The sequence below is a fragment of the Sciurus carolinensis genome, chromosome 15 (genome assembly GCF_902686445.1).
Source record: "Sciurus carolinensis chromosome 15, mSciCar1.2, whole genome shotgun sequence".
Classification (NCBI taxonomy): Eukaryota; Metazoa; Chordata; class Mammalia; order Rodentia; family Sciuridae; genus Sciurus; species Sciurus carolinensis.
In genome coordinates, this window is record NC_062227.1 from 82,120,855 (window position 1) to 82,137,771 (window position 16,917).

General features: G+C 41.4%; 1 protein-coding gene across 4 annotated transcripts in view; it reads left to right on the plus strand.

Annotated features, from left to right (window-relative positions):
- Positions 1–600: 600 nt before the first annotated feature.
- Positions 601–16,917, plus strand: part of Atp9b (ATPase phospholipid transporting 9B (putative)) — a 254,531-nt gene continuing 238,214 nt past the window's right edge. For 2 of the 4 annotated variants that reach the window (XM_047526603.1, XM_047526604.1), the window contains exons 1-2: positions 602–783; positions 12,812–12,985. In XM_047526603.1, coding sequence (XP_047382559.1) covers positions 671–783; positions 12,812–12,985 — 287 coding nt within the window. In that variant the 5' untranslated portion in view covers positions 602–670. Of the gene's footprint in view, positions 784–12,811; positions 12,986–16,917 lie in introns of those variants that run through there. The other 2 variants (XM_047526605.1, XM_047526606.1) reach the window with 2 other exon arrangements.

Below are 16,917 nucleotides of genomic sequence, written 5' to 3' on the forward strand. Positions count from 1 at the left end.
TAAAATTTTTTTCTTGGGAGAAAACTAAATAAGTTTGCATGAAGAAAAGGCTGAGAACTGAATTAAAAGGGCATGAAAGATGAAAGGAACTCAAAGAACGGCGGGGCCAGGGGAGAAGACCGAAGACCGAATACCGCGGGAGAAGGGGGCGCGGGGCGCTGGAGGCAGGGGCTTGGGAGGCCGCGGCAGGTCAGGCCGGGCGCGCCCAGGAGTCTTAACGTCGGCGGAGGACGGGCGGGAGCCCGTTGCGGGGCTGGGGCCGCCGGGCAGGAGACCTCCACGTGATTCTCGCGATCCGCAGGGACCCCGCCCCTGCAGTTGGGCTTCCGGGGGACCCGAGTGCACGCCTCCGACACAAGCGGAGCCTGGGAGCGGGGAGAGCGCGGTCTCGCTCCCGGAAGACAGCCGGCGCGCACGCGCACCCGCGCGGGGCAAGGGACGCCACGCCTCCCGTGAGGCGGCTCCAACGCCTGGTGGCTCACGGGTCCCGGCGCGCCACGGGGCGGGGCCTCGAGCGGCCACGCCCCCACCACGCCGTGACGCCATCGGGCAGCGACCGCAGCGGGGCGGGGAGGCGCGAGGGGCCGCCTCGGCCGGGGCTGGGGCTGAGGGACGAGGGCGGGGAGGAGACGCCGAGTCGTCGCGGAGAGCGGGGCGGGTTGGTCGGAACATGGCGGACCAGATCCCTCTGTACCCAGTGCGCAGCGCCGCGGCGGCCGGCCACAAGCGCGCGGCCTACTACAGCAGCGCGGGGCCCGGGCCGGGGGCCGACCGGCGCGGCAGGTAACGGCGCGGCCGACCCTCCGCGCCGCACAGGCGGGGCCGGCTTCGGGCCCGGCGGCGAGCGGCCGCCCTCCCGGCGAGCCCGAAACTTAGTTGAGAGTCGCAGAGGCCGCTGCCCTGGCCGCACCGGGCGCGAGGGGCTCGCGGAGCGCTCGCCGGCGCCGAGCGTGGCCTCGGGAGCGCGAAGGGAAGTGGCGGCTCGAGCGGTTTGGTGGTGGCGGGCCGCGCGGCGCGAGCGGGTGGAGTGCGGCCGCGGGCGCTCGGCTCGCGCCCGGCGCCGGGCCGTGAGCTCTGGCAAGAGGAGAGGCGTCAGGACCGCTGCCTTACCTCCTCCGGCGTCAGGGCGTCACCGTCTTCACTGCAGAGGCCGTGAGGAAACAACCCTTGATACGCGCAGGAGAAATAGGGATTTACTCCATATCGTGGCCTTTTCACTTGAGTCTCGGCTTTCGAATACTTTTGTTTCTGAGAAGAGTTCATACTAAGTAATGTGAGAGCGGAATTGGCTCCTGGTCCATTGACTTCCTAGTCTTTCGTCTTAGTAAACTAGACCCTGCTTCCCTCGTTTGTGGAACCATGGATGATGTTTTCCTCATGGGGATGTCGAGGATCGCAGGAGAACCTATGTAAGGCCCTTTCCCGGGTGCTTGGCTGGAAGTGCCTTCTCCAGACTGTCGTCTTCCCTCCTCCTTGGTGCTAGCTTTAAGAGTATCTCAGTAGTAGTGAATATTAGGAGATGATTATCTGGAAGTATATCAGCTGTTCCAAAACAAGGTTTTCAACACATCTTGAGTCTGCCAGTTTTCACTTTATTGTTTTGAAGCGCTGTCGTCTGGTGGGTACACATCCAGGATCTCTTGTCTTCTGCATGTGTTGACCTTTTTATTGTTATGTGCTGTTCCTCTTTCATGATTTTTCTTTTTGCTCTGAAATCTACTTTATTAGATATTAGAGTAGCACTTTTGTTTAATGTTTGCATAGTGCCAACTTTCAATCTACCCATATTGTTCAACATGAAGTGAAGTTTCTTGTTGGGTCATGGTTTTTATCCACTCTGCCAATCGTGTCTTTTAATTAGACTTTGTGTTTAAAGTAACTCTTGATACTTTAGAACTTAAGTGTGGCATTTGTCTGTTTTCTTTTTCTTCTGATTCTCATTTCCATGTTTCTCTTTCCTACCTTCTTTTGGGTTACTTGAACACTTCTTGCTATCTATAGTGTTTTGAGTGTAGGTCTTTGTATGGTTTTCAGGTGTTTGCTCTGGATATTACCAAATGCTTATTCAACTTACTGCTATGATGTGTTTTTATCACTTTACCTCTTCTTCCATTTAGGGTTAGCACTTGGCCACCCTGGTTAGATTTAGCACATGGGTCCTGGCTTACATTTGTGGTTTGTAGTTCTAATGACAGTGTGTTGTGCATTTTGGTCTGCTTCAATTTAGGTAGTGTTATTGGGACTGTTACTGGTCTTTGTTGTGGTGCATGAAGGGAAAGAAGAATTTTCCCAGGCCTAGTGTATCTTGGCAAGAGTTGAGAGTGTCAGGCTTCGTGGCATAGAGAGACATCCTTGGTGAGACACTGGGTGTGGCTGTGTTCCCGCCACATGTGCCACCTGGCTGTATTGGTGTCTCTGAGTAGAAGACAGGAGTCTCAGCACCACTGTGGCAGAGACTTTCCATGGCAGAATCCCTCTTGCTGGTGCACCCTGGCTACTCTGAAGTCTTGAGTAGGGTAAGGTGTCCCTGGCAGGGATGAAAAGAGACTTTCTTGACTGGGCCTCTTGGTTGATAGGTAGCACTTGTCACTGCTTCTTGGCTGTCTCACTCTAGGGGAGAGGAATCTCGGGGTTTTGGGACACAGAAATTTCCAGGACTAGCTGGTTGTGGCATGGTTCCCCTCGCTGGTGCTGCCCACATTCTCCGTTGTCTCTGGTGAGAGAGCATTCTCAGGCTCACCCATATGACATTCCCTGGCTGCTTACAAGTCTCTTGCTGATGGTGCTGACTGTGGTGATACTCCTGTTCCATTGGGGTGTGGCGGGTGAGCTTTCTTGGCCCCTTCTCTAGCAAGGTTGAGGATTAGGTGACACTAGGCCTGTGGTGCTTTATTCCACTGGGAGAAGAACACTTGAGAGACATGTTGCTGTTGCTCTAGCCCAGGTCTCCAGCCAGCTTCCTTCTTCTCACTGCTAGTCTTGGCACCTTGTAGAGCTCTCCTTTGGCTCTTTATTCCATTTTATTACTTATTTACAGTTGGACTAATTGAGGAGTATCAGGGGGAAATGTTATTTTGTCTGAACCAGAAATTATGCTTCTACGTTATTTTTTGAAATTGGGTTGGTTTTATTTTATCACGGTATCATATACATATAGTTTAAAAATTTAGTGATGCTAAAAGGCTTATAATAAAACATTGCAACTCTGCTCCATTTACTCATTTGCCTTCACCCTATTTTTTACCCCAGTGGCAGTTACTTGGTACCCTTCTAGCTGTTTCTTAAAGCCATTGCACTTCTGAAGCCATTCTTTATTCCATCCACTGTTAGAGCAGAATTAGATACTCTTGCCAGACTTGTATAGTGCATAGCAAGAGATTCCATTCTCTTCTAAAGACATCTTCTCATGAGATGTTTCTTTGACACTAGTGGCAGTGATGTTACGATTTTACCCTGTTCCTGGTCTCCTGAGGTGGGAAGTGTTCTCATCTCTTCTGCTTTCTGGAAGATTAAATGTTTGGTTGAATTGACCAGCAGAGCCATCTGAGCCTTGGGAATTTCTTGTCTGGATGTTTCAAATTTATGAATTCAGTTTCTTTATAGTTATTGGGCTATTCTCATTTTTTACTTCATAGTAGGTGTTGAGTTGTGGTCGTTGGTGTGTTTTGAGGATCAGATCTATTTGATATAAGTTGCCAGGTTTATGTGTAGATGTGTAGAGTTGTTCATGGTGTTTGCCTGTTCTTTTGATGTGTTTCTTTTAGATGTTGATGATTTGTGCCTTTTTTTTTTTTTTGGGTGGTACTGGAGATTGACCCTAGGACCTTGTGCATGCTAGATAAGCGTTCTACCATTAAGCCACATTCCCAGCCTAGCCATCAGGGCTGGCTATGAACTTGTTAACCTCCTGCCTCAGTTTCCTGAGTAGCTGGATTACATTTATGTCTAGCTTATTTTCTCGTTCTTTAACAGATATTTTGATACGCTTCTTGTACCAAACAAGTCACCCATTTAAATGTACAATTCTGTGGTTTTGAGTATATTCATAGGTACAGGCATCACCTCCAAAAGAAACTTCTTATCCTGCAGCCTCTACCACCACCCTTCATTTCCATTCCCTTTATCCCTGATCCCTGAATTTGTAGATCTTTTTTTATTGTGGTAAAACATAACATAAAATTTGCCATTGTAGCTATTTTTAAACATTCTTTTTTGTGGTTTCAATCTGGGGATTGAATCCAGTAACTTGCATATGCTTTGCCATTGAGCTACACTCCCAGCTCCTTTTTTATTTTGAAACAGGGTCTGGCTAAATTGCCCAGTTCAGCCTTGAACTTGTGATCCTCCTGTGTCAGCCACTTGAGTAGCTGGGATTATAGGTGTGTGCCACCATGCTTGAGTCTTATACTGTTGACTTAAAATAAAACAAATCGCTAATTTCTTCTTCTTTTTTTTTTTCAGTGGTAAATGGACACAATACCTTTATTTGTTTATTTTTATGTGGTGCTGAGGATTGAACCCAGTGCCTCACACATGCTAGGCAAGTGCTGTACCACTGAGCTACAACCCCAGCCCACAAATCACTAATTTTCATGCTTCAAAACTGCAAAATGTAAAACTGATATAAAGTTTTAAATCACAATTATTTTTCTAATTTTTCTGTTTTGGTTCTGTTCTGTTCGTGCTATATAATCAAATACATTTAAAAATAAGAAGTGTAAGTTAGTGTATTGTCTTATGTATACAGAAACAAAGTTTAATGTTACTGGGTTGGAATATACACATTGGGAATGGAATGCTTCATAACTTTAGTTGATGGGAAGACAGCTTTGGCATAGGCTTTTAGTGAACTTTGAAAACCTCTCTTCCTCAGTCAATGTAAAATTGACATTTTGTTTTTGTTCTGTGTAAGGAATTATTACGTATTTTAAAGGGTTTCAGGTTTTCCTTGAAGTGAAATTTTTCTTTCACTATAATTGTAATAGCTTAGGACACAATATATTTAAAAGGTAATATTGGTAAATAATTAGAGCTTATGTAAAATTTTTCATCATTGGGTTTATATTTTACGAAAAATTCTAAGGGAAGAATTATGTGATTTGAGTATAGTTTAATCAATAAAAAGCTCAACATTGCATTAACTTTGACTATCATCAAAGATGAATATAGTCCTATTTTCAAATGTTAATAAATTAGTGAAATCATAGTTATGTGTTAAGACCTTTGTCTACAAAGTCATGTGAGGCAACGATTTCTTGCTTGCTTGGTGAATGTGTGGAAAGTAAGGCATTTTTAAATTTGGTGTCTGTCATTTCTGTGTTTTAAGTGGTAACTATAGCATTCAAGTTAGCTTAGCTGTTGAATGAAGACATTTGAACATTTTAATTTTGCTTTTTCATGTGTGTTAGTACTTTTTCTACCAACATGGCTATTGGCCCTCCCTAACATCATTTGTAGTGTTGTAGGAGTTAACCTTCAATATTTAGAAAGAAAGACTAATGCTGAGGACAGATGGCTATTGTCTGATTACCTATAATATATTAGTGTTTATTGGTAGATGAAACACAGATTTTTGTAAAGCTAGTTTTCTTATTCTGAGGTTTCCTGGTCAGTCAGCTTTTCATTCCTGTGACCAACATAGTTGACAGGAACAAATGAGAGGAGGAAACGTCTTTTTGAGCCTCACAGTTTCGTAGGTTCAGTCATGGTTGGCCAGCTCTATTGATCTGGACCCAAGGTGAGGCAGGACATCGTGGTAGAAGGGCACGAACATGGAGGAAAGCTGCTTAGCCCATGGTAGCAGGAAGCTTACAGAGGGCAAATGAGGAGCCAGGGACATAATATAATCCCCAATGTATGTTCCCAGTGACCTGCTTCCTCCAGCCACACCCGACCTGCCTACATTAACCACCCAGTAATTCATTCAACATTACTAATCCATCAAATGGATTAATCCATTGATTAACTTACGGGTCTCCTAATCATTTCACCTCTGAACATTCCTGCATTGTCTAACATGAACTTTTGGGGAATATCTCATATCTAAACCATAATAGGGTCTGTGCTCTATTTTTTCTGCTTTTTAAAAATTTATGATGATTTAATAAACATTTTACTAGCCGTGAAGATGAAACTTTTCCTTCACTATGATACTTCACAATTGAAGTCGTTTTCCCCTTTCTGTACAGAATAATTCATTCATTCATTTGTGTGTGTGTTACTAGGGATAGAACCCAGTGTCTTGCACATGATAGGTGAGCACTCTACCACTGAGCTAGATCCCCTGCCCTCAGAATGAGTCTTTTTTTTTTTTTTTTTTTTTTTTTGAATTGTCAGTGGACCTTTATTTTATTTTTTTTATGTGCTGCTAAGAATCAAATCCAGTGCCTCACACAAGTTAGGCGAGTGTTCTACCATTGAGCTACAACTCCAGTCCGAGATAGTATCTAATTGCCAAGGCCCATGATTCCTTGGAATTAGAAAAATTATCATAGAGGTTTATAAGAATTTCCTTTAAAAGGGATCCATAATTCACTGAAGTATAAGAAAATCTTTAGAAGTTCCAAAGTGGAAATACTTAATTTTCCTATACCTGACGGTATTTATATAATGGGAAGAGGCAACTGGAGTGTGTGTCCTGAGCTAGCAGGCCATGTATCTTCAAATTTCTAGGTTTCCATTTACATAATATTGGATATTACACCATTAACTAATTCATAAGTTTGTCAATATTTATAGCATTGGTTTAATTTCTTACTTCAAGAAATTGGTGTGTAGGTTTCCTGCAGAACCTTTTAGAAATTGCTAACTAAAATTTACATATAGTCAGCATGAGGGATCACTTCTTAGTGCAAAGGGGTGACCATTTCTTCTTCCTTTTCTTGTTTTTGCTAAGGTCAAGGCATGTTTTATAGCTGTTTAATTAATTAATCAATTTGCTGCCGTTGCTTTTTTTTCATTGTCACAGTCTGTTTTGTGCTGTTATAACAATATCTGAGACTGGGCGATACATAAAGGATAGAAACTTGATTGCTCACAGTTTTGGAGACTGGGAAGTCCAAGAAAAATGTGCTGGACTCTGATCAGGTTTCTTGCTGTGTCCCCACGTGGCTGAAGAGCAGAAGAGAATGGGCCCACCTGCAAACTTAACCCATTATCAGGACACAGCCCTTGTGACCAAAACATCTCTGTCAGGCACTACCTTCCAACACTGTTGCAGAGGGATTTAGCCTGTATCACATGAATGTGGAGGGGACAAAATAATTCAAACAAGAACACCTTCTGCTACTGGAGGAGGCGGAATTCTGATTTCTCACCAGTTCATGTAGTTTGCTACTTATTAATGACTTGTAGGTGACATTGAACTTAATAACTTCGTGTGATGAGGGAGATATGCACATTTCTTTGTAACAAATTCTTTTGCTTTTTCTACTTTATAATCTGCAGGCAAAGGGGAATGTTTATTTTTCTTAAAGAAGGTTTGAGCATTAGGCATATTTTAAATTTATTTTTCCCTTTAATATCAAATCGATCTCTCAGAAGTGTTTCTTTTCCTAATGGAAACAATAAGGCTGTTAGATACTTGAGAGAAAATGTGAATTTAAGCTAGTTATTGCATTGACCTACTTTTACTTAGATGCATGTAAATTATGTCTTCCAGCACTTGAGTGTTCTGTTGAAAGTTCCCATTTCTTTTAAAGCCTTCAGCAACAGCTAAGGTAGCTGTCCTCTTTCCTTAGCATGGCAGTGCTCTTGGGTTTGTATCATCTGTTGTCGTCTTTGTTCACATTGTTTTTACTCATTTAAGAAATATGTTTCCAGAATTATACTTAATTGCTGGAAACGTTGATTTTTCTTGAGTGACAAACCAATTAAGTGTGTATGACACCAGGCAACAAAGACACTTAAGATTCTCTGCTTACCCTGTCTTGAAGAAATCCATTATTCATCATCTTATTGTGTTTAAATACTGAGGTGAAATTTTCAATACAATAGGAAAATTGCTTTGAAAATGGAATAAATTGCTTGCAGTTCAAAGGCTGCGTTTCTGAAGTTGAGGTTGCTAAACATGATGTTGCTCATATTATCTTCCAGAACGCATCACTCTGCTTTCCCAGCATTAAATGTGGTGAAATTGTGACTTTTGCTAAAATGTGACATGATTGCCCAGAGAACTTAATGAAAAGACTTAGAAATCTGATTTTGGATATAATGTTATAATATATTTAAGTGGTGTTTGAATTTTAATTGCATTTGGTATTAGTATTCATTTTTTAGTTGACTTTTAAATGTAATCTTATGCAGAGAAGTCACATAAAAAGATTTTTTAAAGGAAAATATTTGTTTTGGGCTCATTACTTCATAGATCATGTAATCTTTGCCTAGATCATGTAAAATGTCATTTGCATGATGTAAGGATATTCTGTGATATCTAGAGTAGTTGGAGTTTGTGAAAGATTATACACAGATAATAAAATCAGTAGCATTTTCTTTTTTAAATTTTTTAAATTTGTAGATGGACACGATACCTTTATTTTATTTTTATGTGGTACTGAGGATCGAACCCAGTGCCTCATATGTGCTAGGCAAGCTCTACCACTAAGCTACAAGTCCAGCCCCAAGAGTAGCATTTTCATGGGTGAATTAGGATGTTCAAAGAGGGTGAAAATGAGTGATTGCTATTTCTTTTAGCGTAGTTAGGTTGAACAGAAGTTCTACACTATCATTTTTAGTGACAGTATGTTGTTCCATCATATATTTAACCAGTTCTTTAAACATGGATATTAATGCTTTTTCCCTTTCCTTGGTTACTCTTTCAAGCAGTACAGGGATGATCATCTTTGTAAGTAGTTCTTGTGCACCTTTAATTCCCATGGACAATTAGAACCTTTAGTTGGCTTGTGAGTCTGCTTCACAAATTGTTCACTGCTCTTGACCACTGCTGTGGGTGTCTGTCCAGCCAGACTCCATGGGGCACACCAGTAATCCCAGTGACTCAGTAGGCTGAGGCAGGAGGATTGCTTGTTTAGGGATATCCTGGGCAGTGTAGCAGGACCTTGTCTGAAAGTATAATAAAAAGGACTGGGGTGTAGCTTAGAGGTAGAGCACTTGCTTAAGACAAAGACCTGGGTTCTATTCTCAGTATCTTTTTTTTTTTTTCCCTCACTTGACAATCCCTTCATGTTTGAATTTGCATGATTTAAAAGTTCTTTTTGGAAACCAGTTATTCCCATTCTTAAGACCTTCTAATGGCTTCCCATTAGAAGCGGTAAAGCCTGAAACTATATTGAAACTTTTGGCCCCTTTCTAGCACTGTGTGCCTTGTCCGTGCCCATCTCTTTAGCTCCCTCACTGCTACCTTGCTGCCCATGGTCTCTGCAGCCCTCACTGGTCTTCTTAGACCTTTAGTGGATGCCTGCTTTCCATCAGGTGTTATTTCTTAGGAAGGTGTCCTGTGTGATCCAAGAAGATCTTTCTAGTTACTGCCATTCTTCCTTGCCCTGTTTTCTTCAAGCATTTTTCTCTGCAGGTATCTGTCTGTGTACTTCCTGTTACTGTCTCTGAAGTACTGGAGTTTTAGAAGAGTGGGCCTTTCAGGCCTTGTTTACTGCTGCATTCTCAGCATTCAGAGGCGCTTAGTGTGAGGCAGGCACTTGGGTGTCTGGTCTGGCTGCTGGAGTTCTAATGTGGTTAGACATAGTTTTATTAAGTATCTCAGTGTCTCTTCTGTGGGAATTGTCTCTGTTCATTTCTTATTTGAAATATTTGCTTTTTAAATTTTTATAAGAACTGATTATGAAGAATTGTTAATTGCTTTTCTTTCTTATGCTGCAGATATTTCCCCCAGTGTCTAATTTGCTTTAAAATTATTTTTCCTTAGGCATCTGAATTGTCTGGCCTGCTGCCTGGCTATGTTCGGCACTCAGAAAATTTCGGTCCTTGTCTTCAGTTGTGTCCATTCTCCCTGACCCTCAGGAATTGTTCTTTTCCCTTTTGGTTTGAGTAATGAGCCTATTCTCTGAAATGTTGAAGTTATGAAGGAAACTGCCCTTTTGCTCTGGGTGCAAGGACTTGGTTTTTTCTCTTTGGCCTACTGCTTTTTTATAAACGTGTGTCTCCCCCCCCCCCCCGGAAGTATTTATGAATTTTCAAGAAATCTTTCTATTAATGATGAAAATCCATTGTGATGACAGCCTATTTTATTTGTGTTTGATTATTTTAGATGTGTAAGGGTTGGTGTTGTGAACCAGGATAAGTGTTTTTTCTTGTGTATTTGAAGAGAATAGTATTATGCTGTTATGGGTAGTATTTTCTGTAAATGCCAGTTAGGTCAGATTAGCTGATGGTATAGGTTGTACCTTTATATTCTTTCTGGTTTTCTGTCTTTTCCCTGTCAGTTATCGAGAGAAGAGTTTTGATCATGAAGTACCACTCTGGATTTCCCTTCCATTTGTATTGGTTTTGCCTCATGTGCTTTGAAGCTCTGGTGCTAGGTGCATACCCTAGTATGATTGCTAGATCTTATTGGTGATTTAATTCTTTTATCATTGTGCGATGTCCTTTATTGTGATAAGTTTCTTCTTTGTCTTATGTTAACATGGCTGTTCAGTTTTCCTTTGATTAGTGTTTGCATTGCACATCGTTTTCCATCCTTTTATTCTCAATCTTTTAATTTGTATTGTATCATATTTAAGGTACTTCCTGTAGGTGGTGATTTTTGTACTCCAGGGACTATTGGGCAATGTCCAGAGACATTTTTCATTGTCTCAACAAGGCAGTGGTGCTGCTGGCATCTAGTGCATAGAGGCTGGGTGCTGTTGCACATTGTGCATGCATGGAACAGACCCCCACAGTCCAGAACTGTGTGGCCTGAATTGCAGTGTAGGTGGCTGACTCCACTGTCTGCTCAGCTTACCATCCTACCACTTCATGTGAACTGTGGAGCGCCTGCTCCTTATGTTGTGGTGGTCATTTGTATTCCAGCCTATTCATGTTGAAAATGTAACCACAGAGTGTGATATTTTTTGTTTTGAATAGTTATTCATGTTTTAAAAGACCTTTCTGTTGCTCTTTGTTTCCTGAAGTTCCCAGGTTCCTTCTGGTATATTTTCTTCATCCTGAGACTTTATTTGGCATTCTTTTAGGGCAGATCTGCTGCTGAAAACAAATTTTCTGTTTTTCCCTTACCTTAGAATATCACTGTTTTGAGGGATATAGCATTCTAGTTTGGCAGTTCTTTTATCACTTTAAACGTTAGTTCCCCTGCCTTTCAGGCCTCTGATTTTACTTCATCAGAGAGAGGCCCCCAAGCATTTGAATGGATGTTCCTGTGTGTGTGACTGACTCTGTTGGTTTGGAATACTCATTTCCTTCCTTATGTGTATGTTAAGGATTTTAGTATTCTTTAGTTATGTTTTGGTTGTAGGTTCTAGCTGGTTCTTTTTATGGCTTCTTAGCTGAGAGCCGGGGCACATGCCTGTTATCCTAGCAACTCAGGAGGCAGAGGCAGGAGGATCTCAAGTTCAAGGCCAGCCTGGGCAATTCAGTGAGACCCTGTCTGTAAAACAAAATGAAAAGGACTTTGGAACTACTTGGGATATAGCTCAGTGGTAGAGTACCCCTGAGTTCAGTCCCTGATAAGGCATGAAAACCAATAAAAACAAAAACAGAAAATGGATTTTGGAGGTTTGAGGAGAGATTTCAACTTCAGTGACTACCATTGTCACACAGCAACTCAGAAGTCTGTTTTTTTTTTTTTTTTTTTTTTTAATTTCTCTTTCTCTCTCTCTTTTTTTTTTTTTGTACTGGGGATTGAACCCAAGGGCACTCAACCACTGAGCCACATCCCCAGCCCTTTTTTGTATTTTATTTAGAGACAGAGTCTTGCTGAGTTGCTTAGGGCCTCACTGAGTTGCCGAGACTGGCTTTGAAATCTCTATCCTCTTGCCTCTGCCTTTTGAGCTGCTGGGATTACAGGCTTGTGCCACCGCGCCCAGCTGTTTTCTTAATTTTCAAATTGAGATGATAGGTTGCATGAGGACTCCATGTAAAATTATGATAGCAGTTATTGAATTGCCATTATAATTTCCGACACTGTTCTTAAAAGGTGAATTTTTATTTTGTAAAGAGATTCTTTTTGTGACTGAGGAAAGCTGAAGTGACAGTGTGTATGGTGGGCTGCCGTTTCTTGGGTGAGAAGAGACCTTCTGCCCTCTAAAACATATTCTGCTTGTTGATGTTGTTTGATTGAGTAGAACACTTTGGTAAAAGCAATGACAAAGACAGTATCAGGACGTAGCACCATTCCCTGTGCGTGTCAGTATATCAAGTCTGACAAACTTGGATGGTATGAGTCCTTTCAGTGTATAGACACCTACATTTTGTCAAAGATCACTTCTGGAACTCTGGTGACTATAATATTATGTGACCGAGGGTTTAACTTTTATTTGCAGGTTTAAATGTTTTTGACTGATGGCCATATTCAGATGATGACTTTTTCTATTCCTGACTTGAATGTAGTGAGTGATTGTTGGGCAGGCCTGCAGTGCTGTCGCCCAGCCTTGCACGTGGAAGTGGCTGAGACTGCGGCATGAGTATTGTTGACCTCTCTAGCCAGTGCTGGCTTCCTTGTGCAGACTGGTTGCCTGTTTACCTTGGCTCTTGGTTTTCTGCACTGCTGTTTATGAAAGCAGCTCCGTTTGAGGATGAAGTGGTCACGAGCAGGAGTAGGCGACTGTTGTCCAAAATGAACCCTACGCTGTGGCTGAAGACTGCTTGGTCTGCTCAGCTTTCTGTTCCTGCCTTTAACTAGGTACCAGCTGGAGGAGGAGTCTGCCCATTTGGATGAAATGCCACTAATGATGTCTGAAGAAGGCTTTGAGAATGATGAAAGTGATTACCACACACTGCCGCGAGCCAGGATAGCTCGAAGGAAAAGAGGCCTGGAGTGGTTTGTCTGCGGTGGATGGAAGTTCCTCTGTGCCAGGTTTGTCATGCTCATAAGCTTACCACCTAGTATACCTGTTAGATATATTGATAGGTCGCTGTAAAAACTAAAGACACCGTGTCATCACAAAGAGTACTTAGAACATTAATTAGAACCAAATAATGCTAATCAGAAAGTCAGGGAAAACCAAGTTCATTTTTTGATGAGAAGTTTTAGTAGTTAAAAGCTGGGGGAAATTAGTGGCTTTGTAATTAATGCATGGTGGAATTAATTCTGGTCACTTTATCAACATTTATAAATGGCATTCCTTTCTTATCCCAAAAGGTAGAGGTGGACCTATAACATGCAACTTAATAGTAATTATGTAATTATGTGTAGTATTCAACTTTAATGCTTTGACTTGGAGTAAGACTCTTATGTGTGTTTAGCCAGAAAGATATCAAGACGAAAACTCCTCATATTTCAAACAAGTTTCCTGGTACTAAGATAAACTGGTGTGGTTTGCCTTTGACTAGAATCTGGCAAGTGAAAGTGCGCTGTGCATCTCAGACCCCCCCCCCCCCCCCCCCCAAGCAGGAAGCGAGAGCTACATAAGCCAAGTGAGGCCCTGTGACTGGAGCAGAGCCTGTCCAGTGCCTCATGGAGTCTTCTTCAGCCTCTATGGTCCATAAAAGGAAGGTAAATATTTTTAGAGAGGGATTTCGTTCTGCATGCTTTTCATCATTCTTTTGCAAGTTTGCACAAAGATGTTCCTATTGCTGATTTGATTTATGGGTCAGCTTGTGAGGTGATATTTAAAATGTTCTGTGGAACTGTAGGAAATTGGCAGCATAGATAAAGGAGATAAAAGCTGAGCATGATTTAGGTTCATCACTCCAAATTCCTCTTTCAGTCAAAGCGTAACTATCTGTGTCCTCATTGTATATCCTAGACTTCCATGTGAAGAAAGAATTTCATAGTTAAACCATGTTCTAAAAATTGCTGACCTGGGATACTAATTAATAAGTGTCTATGGCTTGTTGAAAACATTTTCTAGTTAAATAGCCAATATTTCTAGGTACCTGGAGTGGGTACATATTTAATTGTAGAGTCAATTTTTTAAACAGATCTGGGACTGCAGTTTTTTGTTTTTTGTTTTTGTTTTTTGTTTTTCTGTGTCAGTTATTATGGGGATGTGGCTTGGTGGTTGAGTGCCCCCAGGTTTAATCCCCAGTACCAAAAAAAAGAAAGAAAGAAACAAAAAGAAAACACTGTGGTCTGTTCAGTGTGTGGGATCTGTAGTGATGTTGCCTTTTAAAATGTGTAGAGCTCAGGCAGAGTAGGTTTAGTATAATTCTTGGGAGCCCTAGGATTTTTTGGAATGGCATATGAACATTGGCTTTAACTTAAGTTACCAGCTGCATTAGTTCCCTCTCATGAGAGTCAGCCTGTCCTTTGAAGCCAGGCACTAATGTATCCTCTCCAGCTGTGACGGACCAAGCTGGCATCTTCTTCCAATGCAAGCCTGTTTCATCCACATTGAAAGTCTGTTGTTAGTGTGGATACAATCATCATTTGTCTTCTGGAATACTTGCTGCAGCTTCTACCTAAGCACTTACTGCTTCACCTTGGACTTTAATGTTACAGAGACTGTTTTCCTTAAACCTCATGAACCAACCTCTGCTCTGCTGGCTTCAGACTTTTCTTCTGCATTTACGTCACCTCTCTCAGCCTTCATGGCCTTGCTCTGAAATCAGCTTTGGCTCTAGGGAATATGTGACTGGTCTACTCTTGTATCCAGACCACTAAAACTCTCCACATCAGCAGTTAGCCTGTTTCACTTTTTATCATTTGTGTATTCACTGGAGCAGCACTTTTAATTTCCTTCAAGAGCTTTTCCTTTATGTTTGTTGCCACAAACCTTCAACCTTCAAAGATGTTTCTTACCTAAAACTGTTAATAGTTCTATTTTTAGAAATCTATCTTGTATTAAAATATGAAACTAAGAAGAGCATTGGCAGGAGGGTTGTTCTGATACAAACAGTTCTGTTAGATCTGGACATATACGTTTGAGAGTTCTTATTGTTGTGGTGTTGGAAGCCTCACAGAAGGTTGTTATTCCTAGAAGTGCACTTTTGGCCAGGTCTATGCAGAATAAAGGTGGTAAGGACTTTAGCAGGAGGGAAGAGGGCAGGAAGAGTAAAGTGGTGGTGGAGATGAATTTTATTGTGTTCTTACTGGAACTGTGGAGTCACTTGCATCAGGCAGGGATTAGGATGCAGATGTGGACTTAAGAAATGAGAAAAGTCCACCAGGCTTTAATAGTTGCTAGTGATCAGTGAAGGAAACTCAGTACACATGAATTCGTAGTCAACATGGCATTTTTCATGACTGTTTGTCTCTTGGGGAAGAGCCTGAGCCCTTACATAGCTCGCTGTGGAAGCATGGGTGAGGAACTACTGTTGAACTAAGGCCCACAGCATTGTGAATTGATGATATTGTGGTGGGCTGCAGATTACTACCAGTTTGATGGCTCTCAGGTATATCTTAGAGGCATGAGTTCTCCATGAGTGCGGGTTGGAAGTAGTACTTTTCCTCTGGTCTGTAAGGCGCTTTCTTGAAAAAAGGTGGTATTCTTGTTACTACAGTTAAGAATTGGCTGAGTCCCTCTCTGGACAGGTGAGGCTGAGGCCAGCCCTTTGTCCATTTCCTGGGAAAAGTGATGGGACAAGGAGATGTGGCCTGAATGGACTTGATCTAAGGGTCTTATTACCATGTGTAATGAGAAGTAACCTGAGATATCTTTAACTCTTCTTCATTAGGCTACATCAAGAAATTGTTATGGAAATTAGAAAGTGTACCTTAGCCAAATTGTACATTTAGCAACTAGCATGATCTTATTTTTTGGCCATTTTATTTTCCAAGTACCAGGCATTATAAAATTCAGTGTTATTAAACTATTAGATAGTGGTTCAAAGAGTAGGTATATACATAAAATTAGTTTAATTACAGGAAGAAAATTCTAATGATTATTGCAACATAAGTAGATTGCAATTAATAGTAATGAGTTGTAAATATTTAAATATATCTTCATGTGGGATACATTTGAGTAGGAAGTCTTACTTTAAAATCATTATTCTTCAGGGACTGAGTAGACTGTTTTCTTCATGACTTTTTTTTTTTTTTTTTTGCGGTGCTGGGGATTTGAACCCAGGGCCTTGCACTTGCGAGGCAAGCACTCTACCAACTGAGCTATCTCCACAACCCTCTTCATGACTTTTAAAACCCACTTTCCATCTTTATTATTTGGCAGAAATACCCACATGTACACTTTGAAAAAAGTACTCTGAAATCTTTTAAAACTTTGAATTTCTTTCATGTGAAAGAACACACCTTATAGTAAGTTGCTGTGAGGCACATTGATATATATAGTTCTCTGATTCAGGTTGATGGTCATTCTCACGAGATTTACGTTTCACTTGTTATCAAAAATCACTTTGTCCCTATGAAAGTGGAACTGAGAATGGCATTTCCATATGAAGAGAAAGGGGATGGAGTATCAAATGCTGGGATTATTTCTGGTTCTAAATGGCTTCTGCACATTCAGTTAATCTGTAAAACATTTGGGGTGCAGAGCCATGGGAAGATGCTCATCTTTTAAGACGAACATGGGTACTGTGTTGCTTTTGTCTTGGTAACTAAAGGTATAATAATTGCCTATTTTGGGGAGAAGGGATGATGTGAAGGAGGCTGTCTAAATTTTGAGGGTTATTTTGTTATGGTTAAAATTTTAGAAGACAGAATCTTTTAAAAAATTTTTGTAGTTGCAGATGGACAGAATGCCTTTATTTTATTTATTTCATTTTTATGTGGTGCCAAGGATCAAACCCGGTGCCTCACATGTACTAGGCAAGTGCTCTACTACTGAGCTATAGTCCCAGTCCCAGAAGACAGAAGTTTGAAATACAAAAATGTTTAATATCAGAGAACTT